The following is a 16,717-nucleotide window of genomic DNA, read 5'->3' as shown; positions in this document are numbered from 1 at the left end:
GGCCCCCAGGACTATGGTTCAGCAGACAGATGCAGGGAAGAGAGGTGCTGCGGAGAACACCCTTCCCCGAGATGGGGAGGGGCAGGTGGGAGGAGCCCTTTTACCCCCCCCCCCACCCTGCCCCAACTCCCCCGCCATCCTGCAAGGATTACTGTTTGTATCTCTAGCTGACACATACAGAAACTGAAACACTTAAGGCCAAGAGATCAAACACCACACTAACTTCCCCAGGACAGGGAGCTCGCTCTCAGGTGAAGCTTCTGGGTCCCTGGAGAGTGTTGGAAAACACCCACAGTGGATGGCACCCCCCAGGTTCCCACCACGGCAGGGGCCCCTCAAGCTGCTTCCGATCGGTCTGGAGACGACCAGCCTTCTCTCTGGTCTCCCTGAATTCCCACTGCTGAGGCTCAGAAAGGTAAGTAAACTGGCCCAAGGTCACAGGACTTGTTGGGACAGAGCTGGGCTTTGAATGTGAGTCCCCAAAGTCCCTGCTTTTTTCTCTCTCCCAACTGTCTAGCATCTCATTCATTCCATCAACAGACACACTGAGGCCCAGACCAGCGGAGGCAGCCCTGCCCAGACGAGCTCTCAACTCACCCTCTATGGAGGCAGCAAAGGAGAACTCTAAGCGGGAAATGCCGGAACAGGGGGAGGGAGACAACAGAGGTGACCCAGCAATTAGGGACAGTGGCCCCATGGGAGGATGGGCCAGTCTGGAAAACACACGCGGACACAGAGAAGGGCCTGGAGCTGGCCAGCCCTAGGATCGGGGGCCTGGGGAAGCCCTGGGTAGGTAGAGGGGGTGACCAAGCGCACACCAGGGCTCATTCAGATACCAACACGGACAAACAAGACAGGACCCCGGGGAGACCGATGCCCCGCCGATTAGAGCTGAGAAACAGAGACCACGAGTAAAGCACAGGGAGCTCTTGAGGGCGCACAGCCAGTGGTGGCAGAGGGGACACAGTCTCGGCTACTTCTGGACCCTGTGCAGCTGCCCCGAGACCGTCATGAGAGGCCACGGGCCTTGCAGCCACATCCACCCAGTACTTGCCTGTGGCTGATCCTGGAAAGCAGGGCCTGGAGGCCGCGCCCAGCCCCACCTGCAGAGGCCATCTGGAGTCGGGCCCTGGCACTGGCACCAGTGACAAGAATGTGGCCAGGGCTTTGAACAAAGGGAGCCAGCGAGGCCAGCCGGGGAGGCCCTACAATCACCACTGTCCCCGCAGCAACGCGACAGGAGCCCAGGAAGGAGGAGGCAGGACACAGCATCAGGCCAGGGTCCCCTGGGCCTGAGCACCCAGCAGAGGCTGGACAGGTGAACTGCTCTCCAGGCAGAACTGGCGCCCCACCCCCACTCAGGCCCAAGTGGACCCAAATCCTCTGACAGTAGCAAATCTCCAAAAAAGACCTCGGGCTGGCGGAGGACACAACAGAAGAGCGCCACAGCTGGGCCGAGCATGCGCAGGTGTGCACACTGGGGTCTCATCACCGCTCACCACCTCGCAGGCCTCCTGACCCCATTCTACCGATGGGGAAGCCAAAACCAGCGGAGGTCACCATCCATTCAAGGGCATACAGCTATGCAAGAAAAGCCAGCCCCCAAGCCCTGGTAGAATTTACTCCGGAGCCTATACAAAGAGGAGTAAAGCTAGACCGGGTTTTCAAAATGAACTAGATAAACAGGAAGTCCTGCCCCCAGGGAGGTTTCTCCACAGGGACCAGGGACTAGCTTTCCAAATGACCTTGGCCTGCCCCTCCCCTCTCAGGGCTTCTGTTCCCTTCTACAGGAAGAAGGCCCCGGACTAGATGTTTCCTGGGAGCAGATGTGCATCTGTGCCAAAAACCACTGCTCCCTCTTTTTGCCCTTGGTCAGTCAGGCCTCATTATCCCATGAACTTTCCATATGGGGACACTGAGGCACAGAGCAGCTACCTGATGTTCCCAACGGCTGCACAAAGCCAGGTCTGGAACTCGGGTCTGTCTGACGTCTCCCTCCCATGTTCTGTCACACTCTGGCACTCACACGGGTGCAAGGGCTGCCTTTTCTAGCGGGCAAGAGAAGCAGCGGGAGGCCAGCCTGACCGCGCCGCACCTGCTTCTGGCTGTGTGCAGAACAGAAGGGCTCCAGCTCGACCTGCTGCTGTGTGGGGCAACCACAAAGAGGAGCCTGCCCAGCACCAACTACGTGCTCAGACAGTGTCCCCTCCCTGTCCTCTCTGATGGGGCAGAGGGCAGCTCACAGAGAAGCAGAGTTCATACCCCAAGAGAGCAGAGACCCAGACCGCTGGGTAAGAGAACGCCCCCTGCCTCCCGGGTTCAGAACCAGCAAGCACAGCACAAGGCCTTGTTGTTTTTCTCTGCCCAGGACAGAAATGATTTACTTTGCTTTTCCAAGGAGGGAAAGAGCGGCCAAGAGACAGGAATGAGGCCAAACCCTAGGGGCTCGACACCCTGCGCTATCAATTCCCACTCGCAACTACCGCCACAGGCTCTCCCCTCCAGACCAGCAACTGCAGGGGAAGGGCCGTGGCTCCCGACCACGCATGCGCTCGAGCAGCTGAGAAGGTAGCATGTGAAGGCAGGCGCCTCTCCTCTGCCAGGCTGAGGAACGGGGTTGAGATGTCAGCGGTTTGTTTAAAATGACAACAGGAGCGCAAACTCAGACTTTCAACAGGAAGCCCATCCGGAGAGAATGATCCTGAAAACTCTGACCAGACCCCTACCCCCACCCCTACCCAGAGGTTACTGGGAGAGCCTGCGTCACTGTCATTCCGAAGCCAGCCTGGGCTGAATTCCAGGGGCCAGAGCAGAAGGAGGGGGCCCAGCTGGGAGCTGAGCGATAGCCCAGGCCTCTTCTGTCTACCAGCATCCTTCCCCCAGGAGGCAAGAAACAGGGGTGCTACCCCAGCCTGGGCCTTCCCACGCCCAGCTGGAGACCCAGGTCATCTGCAGCTGGAAACCAGAGCTAAAAATACCCTCCTGCGTCCAGCCTGCAGCAAGCGGGAACCCCGCCCCACCCTGACTGTGTGACCCCACTCCCCTGGTCAGCCTCACCCCCAACCTGCTGCTTCTCTCCCTACCTGGCATGGCCCTGGGGACAAAATGACCAAAAATGTGCCACTGGAGGCCGGAGCCAAGTTCTGGCTGGACAGCCTGAAGTCCCGACAGGTTTCTTCCTACTTGTCTCTGGCACTGTCCCAGGGGCCCCAGAGACACCAGGCTGGAGTCAGGGACACTTACCCAGGTAGATGTCTCCGAAGGACCCACTCCCGATCTTCCTTCCAAGGCGGTACTTGTTCCCCACACGCAGCTCCATGACTCACTCTCACTGCAGAGGGGAGCAGAGACACAGGGGTCAGGGAGGCGGGGAGCAGGGAAGGGAGCCTCGCCAGCTGGACCCCACCACACCCGCCCCCCAAAGGCCTTCCCACTGTACAAGAACAGAGCTGTCCTGGCTTTGCCTGAGGGCACCCGGGTGTCAGGTGGGCCAGAGTGTCCCCCTGTGAGGGCCAGGAGGCAGGCTGAGGACGTGTGTCAGGGGCTAATGCCTCAAAGGAAAGAGCCAAGTAAGCATCTCCTTGGGGGACATTCATGTGGGGACCCTCCAATAGGAGCTTCTCAGGGGAGGGCCAGCCACAAGGGGCCAAGACCCTAAGAGGGAAAGTCAAAGACAAAGGGGGTGGCGGGGGGGCGGAAATCGGGAGCTGATCCCGCTGGGACTGCCACCATGGCAACCACCAGCAAGTTCTCACCTTCCGGGATGGGAGCACATGTTGAATGGAGGGTCCCACGGGAGTCCCTAAGCCCCTTTAAGACTCAAAAACGACAGGGTCCCCTGCTCCCACCTCCAAGCCCCCACGTTTCTGGTCACAAGTATTGGGCACCAAGTCTCCACAGCCTGGCCTGGTCTTTCCAGAGGCCAGAAGTTGCCAGCTTGAGAGAGAGGCCTCCTCTCCAGCTCAGAGGGCAGCCTCAGAGCAGCCAGCCACCTCCCCCTCTGGACCTCACGACACCGAGCACAGGGCTCTCCACACGCTTTTTCCTTGAATGGACAGTTTGGGGCGGGCTTTCTTCAAGACTAGAAGGAGGGTCTCCTTAGAGAGCCCCAAAGAGCAACTGAGGGGACCATGGCCAGGTTTTTAGCCACCAGGCTCTGGGGTGGACGGAGAGGTCTGATCGGAGCGGCTCCTCTCCTTCCCATGCCCCACCCTGGGTGCCCAAGCTCATGCGACATCAGGGGCCACCCTGGTAGAGACCTCTGCCCTCTGAGGTCCTGGCCCGCAGAAAGGGGAACTCAAAGGCCAGGAGCCGGTTTCTACACTTAGGGGACAGAGGACGGTGGCTATGGAACAGGAAAAGGATGGGGGATCCCTAAGATCTCAGAATGTCTAGAGCAGGGGCCTCCCTCTACAGACAGGGAACTCAGGCCTAGAGAGGCCACATCACCTGCCCCCTGCTCCCCAGTGGCAGAGTGTCCTCACCTGGAACCCAGACAGGGTTCCCGCTGCCCCCACCTGACACATACAGGACTTACTTCCTGCCAGGGCTGGGAAGCAAAGCAGGACGATGGAGAAGGAGCTGCACGAGGCACGGCAGCGGGTCCCTTCCCCATGCCCAGGGCTATCCCCAAAGCCAGACCCAGCTGGGAGGGGAGATGCAAACGAAGATGGCCAGGCTGGAGCTCTTGCCCCCAGCAGAGGCAAGAAGCCACCAGCTCCTGCCCAAGAGACACCTCTCGCCCCAGGACCTAACTCCCAGCGGAGCAGCCACAAGCCCTTCACTGAGGACCACAAGGAAGCAGCCTCCACCCCAGGCCAGCCAAACTCTGGGCTCTCAACCAAGGGCCTCTGCCCACACGTCTGGCCGGTGGCCGCCAGTGGAACGCACTCCACATTTGCAGAAAACTCACATGCCACACATTTCACATACACAGTGACCTGTGTGTACACTCCAAAGGAAGAAAGAAAAGCCAACACACACCAGGGGCCCCACAGTGGGGCGGTGGGGGGGGGGGCTAGGGAGAGAGGAAGGGGGGGTGTCGAGGATGTGTACATACACAAACACTGCCCCCCCTCCCTCCGTTTTCCGCCAACGCCAATTCGGAGACCACACATGGCAGCCGGGAAAGCCGCAGGTTAGGAAAGGAACATAAATATACCCGCATCCTATATTACATAAATACCCACGCCGGATTATATAAATACCCGCGCCCTCCGTCTGGGTGCCTTACATAAATACACTGCACATGACCCCCAGCCCCTCCCCACTCACCGGGCTGTGGGCAGAGAAGGGGAGAAGAGAGGGTGCAAACAACCAGCCCTGCCGGAAACCACTGCTGGGTGCTAGTCTCCCAGACCAAGGGGGGGGCGGGCCCCCAGGGAGAGTCTACACGGTCCCAGCCCTATCCCCTAAAAACCCTCCCAGAGGAGAGGAAAAAGGATCCAGTCGGGAAAAGGAGAAGCTTCCCAGTTCTTTGCCGCTTCTCCCATGGGGTGTGTGTGGGGGAGGGGGGGGTTGGAATAAAAGAAGTGAAAAAAAAAAAAAAAAAAGGGCAGATGCAAACCCGGAGTTTCAGCTTTAAACAAATTACACAAACTATCGAACAGCAGAGCGCATAGGCAGGTTTCTTACTCTCTGACACCCCCTCACCCCCAGCCAGGGCCCTCATCACTGGACCATTAAAGTAGAAATTGGAGGGACATTCTAGACAGGAAGGCAAAGGAGCCCCAAGCCCGGGCATCAGCTGGGCGCAACTTCAGGCACTCCGGACCCCCTTCCCTTCTCCCCCGAATCCTTCTCTCCGCGGAAGGCTGTGCCAAGAGGAACATATGTAGAACTCAGGGCAAAGTTGGGGAGGGGGCTCACCCCACTTGGAGTCTGGGCGTGAAGAGGGGCTCGGGGATCCTCTCTCTAGAGCTAACCCGGCCACGAACATAGTTTCATGTGCCACAGAGACTCGCCAAACACGGATTTCTCACGAGCAGAAATGGGAGAATCCGAGCTGATACATAACCCCCACTCCTTTCTTTCTCTCCACAAAGGAAAACAGAATCGGTGGCTGGGTGACCACACAGCCCAGCACGTCGGGGGGCCCCTCCACGCGCCCCCGAGCGCCCCCATCCACTGTGCGGGAGCAGCCTCGCTGACCCCTAGGTCCCCAGCCAGGACAGAAGGGGGAAGGCGCCGCTGATTGTCCGGCGAAACACACACAAGCCCAGGGTCTGGCCGGGAAGCCCGAGTCAACAGTATCAACAGTCTCGGGTGCCCCCGGCGCCCCGGGCCTGGACGCCCCCCTTCCCGCAGCGTCCCCCAGTTACAGCCCCCGGGGTGGCCTCTCGGCCGGCTGGGGCCTTGAAGGGTCCAGCTGGGGGAGGGGGAGGCGGGCCGGACTGGGTGGGGGGGCTCCCCCGGCGAAGCCTGCAAAATAATAGTCACCCTCCTCCTCCTCGTCCCCAGCCGCGCCTTTGTCCTCGCCGGGCCGAGCGGGCGGCGCCCGGGCTGCACCCCCCGCCCCGTACCCGAGTGCGAACGCGCGTGTGTCCGCCCTCCCCTCCCCTCCCTCTCGCGCAAAAACAAAGAGGCGGAGGGAGCCCCGTTTCCCCCCGGGTTTGCGCCCCTCCGCGGGCCCGCGGCCCCCCAATATTTACCCCGCCGGGAAGGCTCCGGTGCCGGGCCGCTGCTCGGGGGGCTGCCGCGGGCGGGGGCGGCCCGCCGGGGCGGATGCCGGAGGATTCGCGGAGCCGCCCGGCGCGCCAGCCTCTCCCGGCCCAGCCGCCGCCGCCAGCCGCCGCCGCCGCCGCCGCCGCCGCGCTCCGCTGGGCCCCGGCCGGGCTCGGGCTCGGGCTCGGGCTCTGGGTTCTCGCCGCCGCCGCCGCCGCCGCCGCCTCCCTCCTCCGGGCCCTCCTGCCCGCCCGCCCCCGCCGCCGGCTCGCGCGCTCCCGGCCGGCGCGCGCCCGCCGGCTCCCATTGAGCCCCGGGCCCGACCGCTGATGTCATCCCCGGCCCGCCGCCGCCGCCCCGGAGGATTTAAAGGGCCCGCGCCTCGGCTCCCGGGGACGTGGGGGTGGGGGGAGCGCTCGGCCGGGAAACATGGTTTAGCCATCCCCGCCCCCGCCGCGGGGCGAGGGGCGCCTTGCAGGAACGCGGTCTTACGTGTGGGGCCGGGGAACACACACGGCCACCGACACCCTGATCAGGTCTGGGGCACAGGTAGAAAAAGCTGGGTGGGGGTGGGGAGGAGGCGCTGCACAAAAAGCCGGGATTTTCTAGATCCCAAAGCCTCTTCTTCTCCCGTTCTCTCTCCTCTCAAACCAAAGCAGTAGCCCCTGCGAAGGCCACAGCAAAAAAAGAATGTCTGAGGAGTTGGGGGCTCTGAGTACTACAGAGAACAGAGGTCAATGATTGGACAGGACAGCAGGAGACAGAGAGCGCCCAGGTGACAAAAGACCCAGGGAGGTAACCAGGGCTCAGCTACCCTCACCACCCCACGGGTCCCTCACCCCATAGAAGGGACACTCCCAGCTCTTCCAGCAGCCCAGACTGTGACCAGTACAAACCCTGATCCTGGTCTCACTGGTTCAGTGAGGAAACTGGCACACTGCCAGGGAACTAACATGGAGTCAGGGTCCCTGGCAGTGCAGGGTTAGCTAAGGCACCTGCCAACTCTGGCCTTGGCTTTTCACATCTGCAAAATCAGGAAGGAGACCCCTGGCTCCCCAGGTCACTGGGAGAATTAATTACGGCTTCTCACCAACTTCCAGGGTAGCCAATGAAAGGTTCCAGGGCAAAGTTATTAAAACGATGATATTGACACTGGGCCATACAAAGCTCCAAATTATGACACACGTCCATCCCCACACATGGTTGTGGTGGTGGAAACACGAAATACCAGAGCGCGCTGCAGCCAGTCCAGGAAGCATGGTTCCCGGGAAGAGTCACTTCCCTAATAACCACATCTTCCCTAGAGCCTGAGGGACTTAGTCACACCCTGTCCAAACTGGTGGGACCCCACAGATCAGGCGCCTCTTCTCTTCCAGATCAGGAAACTGGGGCCCAGAGAGGGGAGGGGTTTGCCCAGGACCCCACAGATAGTTGGCCCGGGCCAGAACCTGGTCTCAGTGCCCTCTTTGCCAGAGCAGGGGTTCACCAGCCAAGGTGGTGGGTTTTGCTTGACCTGCGTGGTGTTTTTGTTATTTATACTGCTTTATTAATTGATAACCAATGTTTCAAATGCACCGATTTCATACTATAGGTCTGTATTCCGTACTTCCCTTGAAGCCCCAGGAGAACAGGCAACACTGGGTCTGAACTCACACCGACCCGGCTGTGGCCACACTCAGCTGGCCTGGGCAGCAGCCACCGACCTCGTTCCTCCCATGAGCTTGTTGTACCCATTGTTATGATTTCCTTTATCCCCTGGAGGTGCCCAAGTATGACCCTGTCCTAGAAGCCAGCCATCACCAGTGCCCAGCCCTCTGTCATCTGTTTTCATCGCATTCTCCCCAACCCTGCATCCTGCTGCTCTGCTTCCAACATCCAGGGATGCCAGCCCTCTGGGTGGCTCCAAGTTCTCCTAAAGTCAGACAAGGTGTCCAGGCCTAGGCAGGCATGGAATGCACCCCTGTGTCCTCTATCCTCATCACCCCACCATCAACCCAAGCCCTGCTGCCCAGTGATGGCTTCCCTCTCCAGGAAGGGACTGGCACCACTTAGCTCTGGCATCTACTGGTTCCCTAAGGCCTGCTCCCAGGCTCTCTCCTGCTGTCACTACCCGCTGTCTCCCTTGGAAGAATGCTCCCACACCCTGCCCCTGATTACCTGGGTTGTGGGCCTGAGTTCTCCCTCCTACTCCCCTAGAAGACCAGCCCCGGAGGTACTTCTTATTTTTTTTTTTTAAGATTTTATTTATTTGACAGACAGATCACAAGTAGGCAGAGAGGCAGTCAGAGAGAGGAGGAAGCAGGCTCCCTGCTGAGCAGAGAGCCCGATGCGGGGCTCGATCCCAGGACCCTGCGATCATAACCTGAGCCGAAGGCAGAGGCCTTAACCCACTGAGCCACCCAGGCGCCCCCTGAGGTACTTCTAAAAAGCTTTGCAGCTCAGCTCTAAGGAGAAACTGAGAGACGAGAAAACCCAGAAGAGGACTAGAGCGATTCCAAAGGGAAAGAAATCTTACGGAGTTCTAGCAACCTCTGGGCCTGACTTCTCTCTTCGTTCTAGGTTCCCAGTTATTCTTCCTGAGGCTTAACTCCCAACAGTGAAGGCCCAAGGGTGTGGCCAGCCTGAGTTCATCCCCGTTCTGCTCCCTGCACACCCACTCACTCACCTAGAAGATGCACTCAGCCCGGAACAATGGGCGTCAGTGGAGTCCCAGCTCACCTGGGTCCCACCCTGGAGTCCAGCCGCTCTGCAGAAGGAGAGACTCCCCGGCATACCTCCAACGTGGCACTTTGGACTCATTTTTTTTGGCACACAACCTACCTGCTGCCCTCCCACTCCCCCACCCGCAGCCCCTGGAGCACTGGCCTGGGGAAATCTCGAATTAATGATGATAGTGCAGAAGAAATCAGAGATGGGGAGGAAGCTTTCGGTCCTCCCAAAGGGATCTGCAGCTGAGTCTTGCCCCTGAGCATCCTGGGTTTATTAAACATCAGGATGGTCCTTCAAATGGCCCTAGACAGGCCTTAGCCCTGGCAGTTCCTGCTGCCTGGGATGCTTTTCCCTCAGAGAGCTGCATGGCTCATTCACTCACCTCTCCGAGGCCTTGGCTCTTATCCCCTTCACTGGGAGGCCTTCTGGTCTTCCTGATTTAAGATCCAACCCCACTAGGGCACTGCCTCTCCTCTCCACCCCTCCACTCCTGCTGCTTCATTTTTTTTTTACTGTCATTTCTCTCTAAATAACATGTTCTACATGGTACTTGTTTGAAGTGTGTGTGTTTGTGTGTGTGTGTGTGTGTGTGTGTGTGTGTGTGTGAGGCCCCTAGCAGATTATAAGCTGTACAAAGGCAGGGAGTTGCTGCTGTTTGGGGGTCACTCTCTCTGACAAAACATTAAGAGCTACATTTATTGAGCACCTACTGTGTGCCGGGGCCTCTACAAGACACATTACTTGTACCGACTCATCCAACTGTCATATCTACGCTCAGCAGAGGAAGTGGAGAGGGAGTGGCCTGGCAGAGCCTGTGCCCCAACCACTTCTCCCAGGCTAGTGGAGAACACAGTTCCAGAATGAGTCCACCGCCCCTCCTTCAGGCTCCTGAGCCCCAATCATTTTACAGTGGACATTTGTGACCCAGGAAGCCTTGCTCAGAGTCACCAAGAGAGCCCAAGACAGGAGCCCACTGTGGCTGAGAAGCCAGCTTCCAATGCTGACTTTGCCCCTTTTTAGCTGTGTGACCCTAGGAAAGTTCCTTACACTCTCTGAGCCTCATTTGTCCAATGGGGATAGAACAGAGGATCACGCACCAAAACAACTGAGCCCAAAAGCAGCCCTGAGGAAGAGGAAAATGACAAGTTTCTAGGAGCCAGCAGGGAGTGGAATTTGGGCCCCCTGCCTTGGACTTCCAGCACCTCGGGCTGGGGCTCCAGCTGCTTTTTTCCTTGCCTTTCTCTTCCCCTTCTGGGTGGAGGTGGGCAAACCCAGGCGGCGGGCCCACCCTCCGTCTTCACTTCTGGCCTTGGCTTTAGGATGCTCCTGCAGGAAGTTTCTCAGGCTTCTTATTCTTGGTGGCTACTCGTGTCTCTCCCAAGACCCCTGAGGGTTGGTGGCCCACCACAGGCTCTGCCCCCAAGACGTCCTCCTCAAGCCTGCCAGCCTGAAAATGCTGCCCTGGTGCATTCTTCTCGCCCAGCGAGCCCTTGGCAGCTTGCCCTCGGACCCTTCCATAATGTTCCACCCACCTCTGACTGCTCACAGGGCAGTGCCCTGTCTCCAATCAGCACCTTGGCCCAGGCCTCTGCAGTCTCCACTGCCTTTAGACACTTCTCCTGGTGACCTCACCACATTGCCTCGCCTGGTCATTCTCTAGGCAGTGGTTCCTCCCTCCTCCATGTTTGGTGGAGATGCAGCAGGGTGGGGTGGCGAGAGGCCTGGACCAGGGGCCAGGAAGCCCACATTTGAGTCCCAGCTCAGCCTGTGAATTTCAGCGGGAACTTGGAGAATTCACATCCCCTTTCTGGGGGGCCGGACAAGGAAATCTCTAAGGCTCTTTCTTCTGTCTCCCCATCTATAAACTAAAGGCTAGACTGGATGGGGAAGGTCCTCTTACACTCCACATCTGGGGCTCCCTGATGAGAAAGACCCTGAGGTCACCCACATCTGGGATCAGTAGGAAAGGGTTTTCTCCCTGGTTACCCTCGCCCATGTTTGAAACATTGTACACATCCCATTAGCTCCACCGCCCAGCTATATTCTGAGTCCAGCCACCTCTCACCACATGTATCTTTCACATAGATACTGTAGCGGTTTGTTACCTGTGAGATCAGAGCACTTGACTACTGAAAATGCACCAAAGGCTCCCTCTGTCTTTAGTGGGAAATCCATGTTCTTTCCCAGGCCTGCTATGATCGGACCCTTACCTGCTTCTCAGGCCTCATCTCAAACTACCTTTTTTCGTTTCTTCCTTCATTTCATCATAGCTCAGGGCCTTTGCACGTGCCATTCTTTCTGCCTAGAATTATCTCCCTGCAGACGTCATTGGCTGCCTTCAACAGCTTGATTGTATTCAAGTCACAGCTCAGAAGTCACCTCCTCAGAGAGGCCTCCTTTGATCACACAATCTTTTTTTTTTCTTCTTCTTTTTTTTTTTTAGGTAAGCTCCATGCCCAACATGGGGCTTAAACTCACAACCCAAGATCAAGAGCCAACCGGGTGCCCTGACCACACCATCTTAAGCAGGCCCCCTTCCCCTCTGCCTCTTTCTACCAGATCACCCTGCCTTATTTTCTTTATGGCACTTACTATGGGCTGAACACATCAACTTGTTTATTTTTAATGCTCTTGAACATAAGCTCCAAGAGAGAGAAATCCTCTTATAGGTGCTCCTGTGAGTGTCCAATTGGTAATGGGTGCCCCATAAATACTTGAGCAATGAGCAAATTCTGCCATGGGTGTGTGGTCGTAGGGGTGGAGGCAAGGGCCTGGCACTTTCCATCCCTGGGCCCGATGGTGCCAGACAGCCTTCTCTCAGACACAGGCCTTACTTATGCCGTGGGTCCTCCCTACCCCGTCCACCGCTTACGGTGGGTTCTTGGCCCTCTCCCCTCCACTGGGGAAAACCCCTCTGGGTATCCCTTGTGCTGCTGGTCTTCACTGGGGACTCAACTCTCAGACCACCCATCTCTAAAGGCACAGGTTCAGGGAGCACTGGAACACCCCAGCATCACCCAAGGGCCAGTGCCTTCACCTCTGCCCACCTCCCACCGGCATCCTTCCTTCAGCTTGGCTTGTCCCCTCGATGCCCCTCGGCGCGACCCAAGCTTGCCGTTTGCGCCACTGCCAATTCTCTCCAAAACGCGCTCCCTCCATCCTCTGGGAATCCAAGGAATCTCATCTCCAGGACACACAGCCACTCATTAACTGGGCCACGGGAATTACGATGATTGCCACGGCTAATAATCCCAATTCCCACAGCAACACTTCTCAAGTCAGCATAGCTGGCGCGATTCATCATCTCACTGTGTCACACGTCTGTCCACAAACATTTCCTGATGCCCACCCTCACCGGGCCTGAGAGAGCCAGGCTGAGCCCTGCTCGCCTCATGCTGACAATCTGCCTGGACCGGCTGCGTGAGCACGAGAAAGAAAGATGGACTCCAGATTGCAGAGAGAACCTGCTAGATGGAGAGCACCACAGGCCAGGTCCCTGTGGCCTGGCATCAGCGGAGGCACCAAGAGGGCGCTGAGCTGCCCCTCACCCTCCACCCAGGGTGGCCTGTGAAATGCACCATCAGGGAGTTCTTAACTTGAGACCAAGTGCTACACAGATACAACATCTAGATGAGTCCCCGAGACCCCTTCTTGCCAGACTGCACACCATGTCCCTTCCATTGGGAAAGTGGGGAGTTACCATTGGGGGCGGCCGAAGGACGAGGGGCTGGAAGGTGGGTAGATTTGGAGGATGGAGAGGAACAGCCCGAGCCAAGGCTATGAGAATAAACGCAGACATTTGAAGGTGGCCCCCCACCCCCGTGGGGAGACGAGTCCATTGGCACCCAGGATCTCCCACGGCTGATGAGGAAGGTGGAAGCAGACAGGGTCTTTAATCCCAAGCTGCCAACTAGGGGACTCGTCCACTGGCTTTGCTCACAACAGCGTGGCGTTTTGCACATAGAAGATAAGAAGAAGGAGAAAACAAGCAAACGCGCATTTATTGGACCCCGCAAGGGGCACCTGCCACGGGCTCTTGTTGACTTCTCTACAGCAATCCCATGAACCGGGGATCACCCCACCTGTTTTACAGGTAGGAGCCTGAGGCTGGGAGAGTTTACCAGAACATGATCTAATGTTCGCAAAGGTTACAAAGGACTCCAATTCACCCTTCCCAGACCCACCCAGGGGCCTCACCCTGCCTCACAGCCTGTACCCCAATCCGCTTTTGTCTCCCTCCGTGCATGCCAAAGGAATGTGCCCATGCATCTGAGGTCCCCACTGAATGCCCCCCCCCCCGCTTTGCTCTTCAGGACACCACGAATCCACTCACCCACTCTGAAAGCATCCAGGGGATTCTGGTGGCCGCTATGGTAGCTGTTTCCAAAGTAGATCCCGGCACCCCAGGAAATTCACGGAGTGCTCCACTGGGGTGTGGGAAGAGAGATCAGAATTTGCATTCTTATCCAGTTTTTAATCTTGGCTTTCTAAATGTTCTATCTTAATGTATGTTTTATAACACACACGTTAGCCCAGCAGAACATCTATACCCAAGTTTTAAACAAATATATATACATTTGCATACAAAATACGCGCTCAAAAATATTCTCACAGAAGGGGCGCGCCGCCGCAGTTTACATCAGCGTTGGAGGACCCCGGCAAGGAGCTCTCACTTGAGAGGTAGGGGTGGAGGAGACCGCCACAAGAGACAGCCCAGATTCTGGTACCTGAATGTTATTACCCCCTCAGTCACAGGGAGTAGAGCCGGGCCTGGCCTGGCCTTCCTTGTGGTAGGCCGAGCTCTTTGGGACCACATCTACCATAGGAGGCCCAGGACCCAGAATAAGGGACCAGCATTAAGTCCGAGATGGCTAAAATGGCGAGGGGAGACTATGAGGTCCTTATTACTGTCCCGGTGTGATGGACCAGGCAGAAAGAGGTGGCCTCAGAGGGTCACAGGGAGGACCCTCACTACAAGATGAGTTTAGCATTTAGGAACTTCCCCCAGGGCAGGAAACCCTTTCTCATTCAGCCCAAAGAGTGCTGTAGGAGCCCTTCCTTACAAGAAGGCCAAATTAGAAACACAGAACAAAATTTCTCAGATGCTAGAAGCAGGAGCTCAGGGGAGTATGTAATTTCCTATCCTAACTGAGATGGGGCCACAGGCACTCACCAACAGGTACCTAGACCGCCACCCCCACCCCTAAGATGGCTAGGGGGCCATGAAGACGAAGGGGCCACTGTTTAGGAGTGTATGAGCAGAGACTGAACAGGCCCTAAGAATGGAAGCAGGCCCTGGCTACCTGGTGATGGGCAGGCTTGGCCGTGGGTACTCAGTAGGTAGGTGGGGAGTTATTATCCCATTTCACAGATGAGGAAATGGAGGCTCAAAAAACAGAGACGTCTGTTTTCTCTCAGCTAACCTTAGCCTGGTACGAGTGCAGCTGGTGACTCAGCCTTGACCTCCTCCTTCCCCTAGTATCAGGGAGTCTCAGCTGTAGAGATCCCTGCAGGAGTTAGGTCCCCGAGGGTCTGAACCTACTCTGTTACTGCTCCCTGTGCATATCCTGAGTAAACCTCTTGTCCTCGGAACCTCAGTTTCCTTATCTGTACAAGAGTTTGATTACTAAACTCCCCCTTCACCCTCTCCCCCTACTTTTCTTCCGATCCTCTCTCTTCCAAAGCCCTTCTAGAAGCTTATCCCAAGCGTTGAACCCTTCTAGGGGCCTGGAGGTCACAGCCCTGCCTTAGGGACCTGTCTGGGCCTGGCTCCCACAGTGATGTGGGTGTGAGCCCATCTACCCCAGACCCAGAGACATCTCCATTCTGGGGAGCCAGTCCTCCTGTACCCAGCTCTTTCTCTACTCCCTCAGCAGCTTCAGCTGGCCCAAATCTCTCCTCCAAACTCACAAACACATGGACCCTTTTCCTGCCAGAACCGTGAGAGCAGTAGGGAAGGCGTTCTACATAAATTAGCTCACTTAATCCTCACAACGTTCTGGGGAGTGGATCCGTTTCCCTGGTGGAAACTGACACAAAGACCTCTCTCGAAGCCCCGTGTTGGAGGCCGAGGTCTTGGCTTGTGTGACCCAGAGCCCATGTTTTCCTATGACAACTCCCGGTCTCCCCCTCAAATCCTTCCTCCAAGTGTTCAGAATGGCACCCAACTACGGCCCCTCCCTCAAATGTAACATTATGCAGCCATTAAAAATAATGATCACACACAGCTGACTAATAACAACAGAGAAAATGCTTATGACACAATGTTAAGAGGAGAAAAGCAAGACACAAAAATTGTAAATACAGTATAATAAAATGAGATTAATATGATTATGCACAGAGACCACACTGGGAAAGAAAATACACCAGGAATACTCGCAGTTGTTTCGTGTGTCTTAGTACCACGGGTGATTTCTTTCCTATTTTTCCCCATTTGCCAAACTGTCAACCCATGCATATTACTTTTACAACGAAGAAAAGCTATCATGTACCAAAAAATGATAGATTTGCGGTTGAAATATTTGGAAGCCTGCTGTTTCTTCTTCAAATCCCTCCAAAGCCTCCGTTTTCGGTACAACGTGACCATAACCAAGAGACCTCGCAGGAGTTTTGGGGAGCAACCGGCACCTCCACAGACCCACGCCCAGCTCCTGCTTTGAGCAGGCTGCCCCTCCGCGTCGGAGGACCCCTCCCCATCCCGGACCCTCCTCCCAACCCCCGCCGCCCGAGCTGCTGGGGCTCACCTGACACTCGCGGGCCGGCCTCGGAGATGCGAGATGAGCACACCTGTCCCTTCAGGTGAAGGACTCGGCCAGGGCGCCCCGCGCAGGAAGGAGGGAGCCGGTCGGGGGCGGGGCCGTGACGCCACCCTCCCAGCCCCGCCCCCGGCTTCCCGGCCACGCCTCGGCTTCCCGGCCCCCAGGCGCTCGTGATTGTCGTGCTTGCGGAGTGAGCCGCAGGGGACACTCCTCCCGACCCGCATGCCTCCCCCCTCACACGCCCCCGTGGGCGGACCCCCAGCCAGCAGCAGCGCGGGCCCAAGGGAGCCTCCAAGTGCGCCCTCGGGGGTGGGCGGGCTGGAAGGGGAGGTACTACCCTTCCCCCGGCGAGGGTCCCTTGGAGAAGCCTGGAAAGAGCTGGGATCCCCCTTGCCCCCTAACCCCACCTTTCCACTTCCACCCCCGGTTTACAAAGGACTGTTGGGTCCGCAGATTACGGGTTCAAATCACCTGGGGCAAGGAATGACGTCCGAGGGACGGAGGGAGCCTCGGATTCCCCAAATTTTTTCTTCCTTTTGTACCCCACTCTCTGGTTCCCTAGGACCCTTCCTCTGACCCCTTCTACT

The 16,717-nt window shown here is 57.4% G+C and overlaps 1 protein-coding gene across 10 annotated transcripts in view; it reads right to left on the bottom strand.

Moving 5' to 3' along the window:
- Positions 1-16,134, bottom strand: part of LOC101690214 (casein kinase I) — a 33,223-nt gene extending 17,089 nt beyond the window's left edge. For 3 of the 10 annotated variants that reach the window (XM_045083867.1, XM_045083870.1, XM_045083869.1), the window contains exons 1-2: positions 6,651-6,812; positions 3,244-3,331 (exon numbers count right to left, since the gene is read on the bottom strand). In XM_045083867.1, coding sequence (XP_044939802.1) covers positions 3,244-3,319 — 76 coding nt within the window. In that variant the 5' untranslated portion in view covers positions 3,320-3,331; positions 6,651-6,812. Of the gene's footprint in view, positions 1-3,243; positions 3,332-6,438; positions 6,464-6,650; positions 6,814-13,705; positions 13,800-16,115 lie in introns of those variants that run through there. The other 7 variants (XM_045083871.1, XM_045083873.1, XM_045083872.1 and 4 more) reach the window with 5 other exon arrangements.
- Positions 16,135-16,717: the final 583 nt, after the last annotated feature.

Source organism: Mustela putorius, unplaced genomic scaffold (genome assembly GCF_011764305.1).
Source record: "Mustela putorius furo isolate JIRA1106 unplaced genomic scaffold, ASM1176430v1.1 tig00000738_pilon_pilon_pilon, whole genome shotgun sequence".
NCBI classification, from domain to species: domain Eukaryota; kingdom Metazoa; phylum Chordata; class Mammalia; order Carnivora; family Mustelidae; genus Mustela; species Mustela putorius.
The sequence above is the reverse complement of the archived record's forward strand: the minus strand, read 5'-3'. Positions and strand labels throughout refer to the sequence as shown.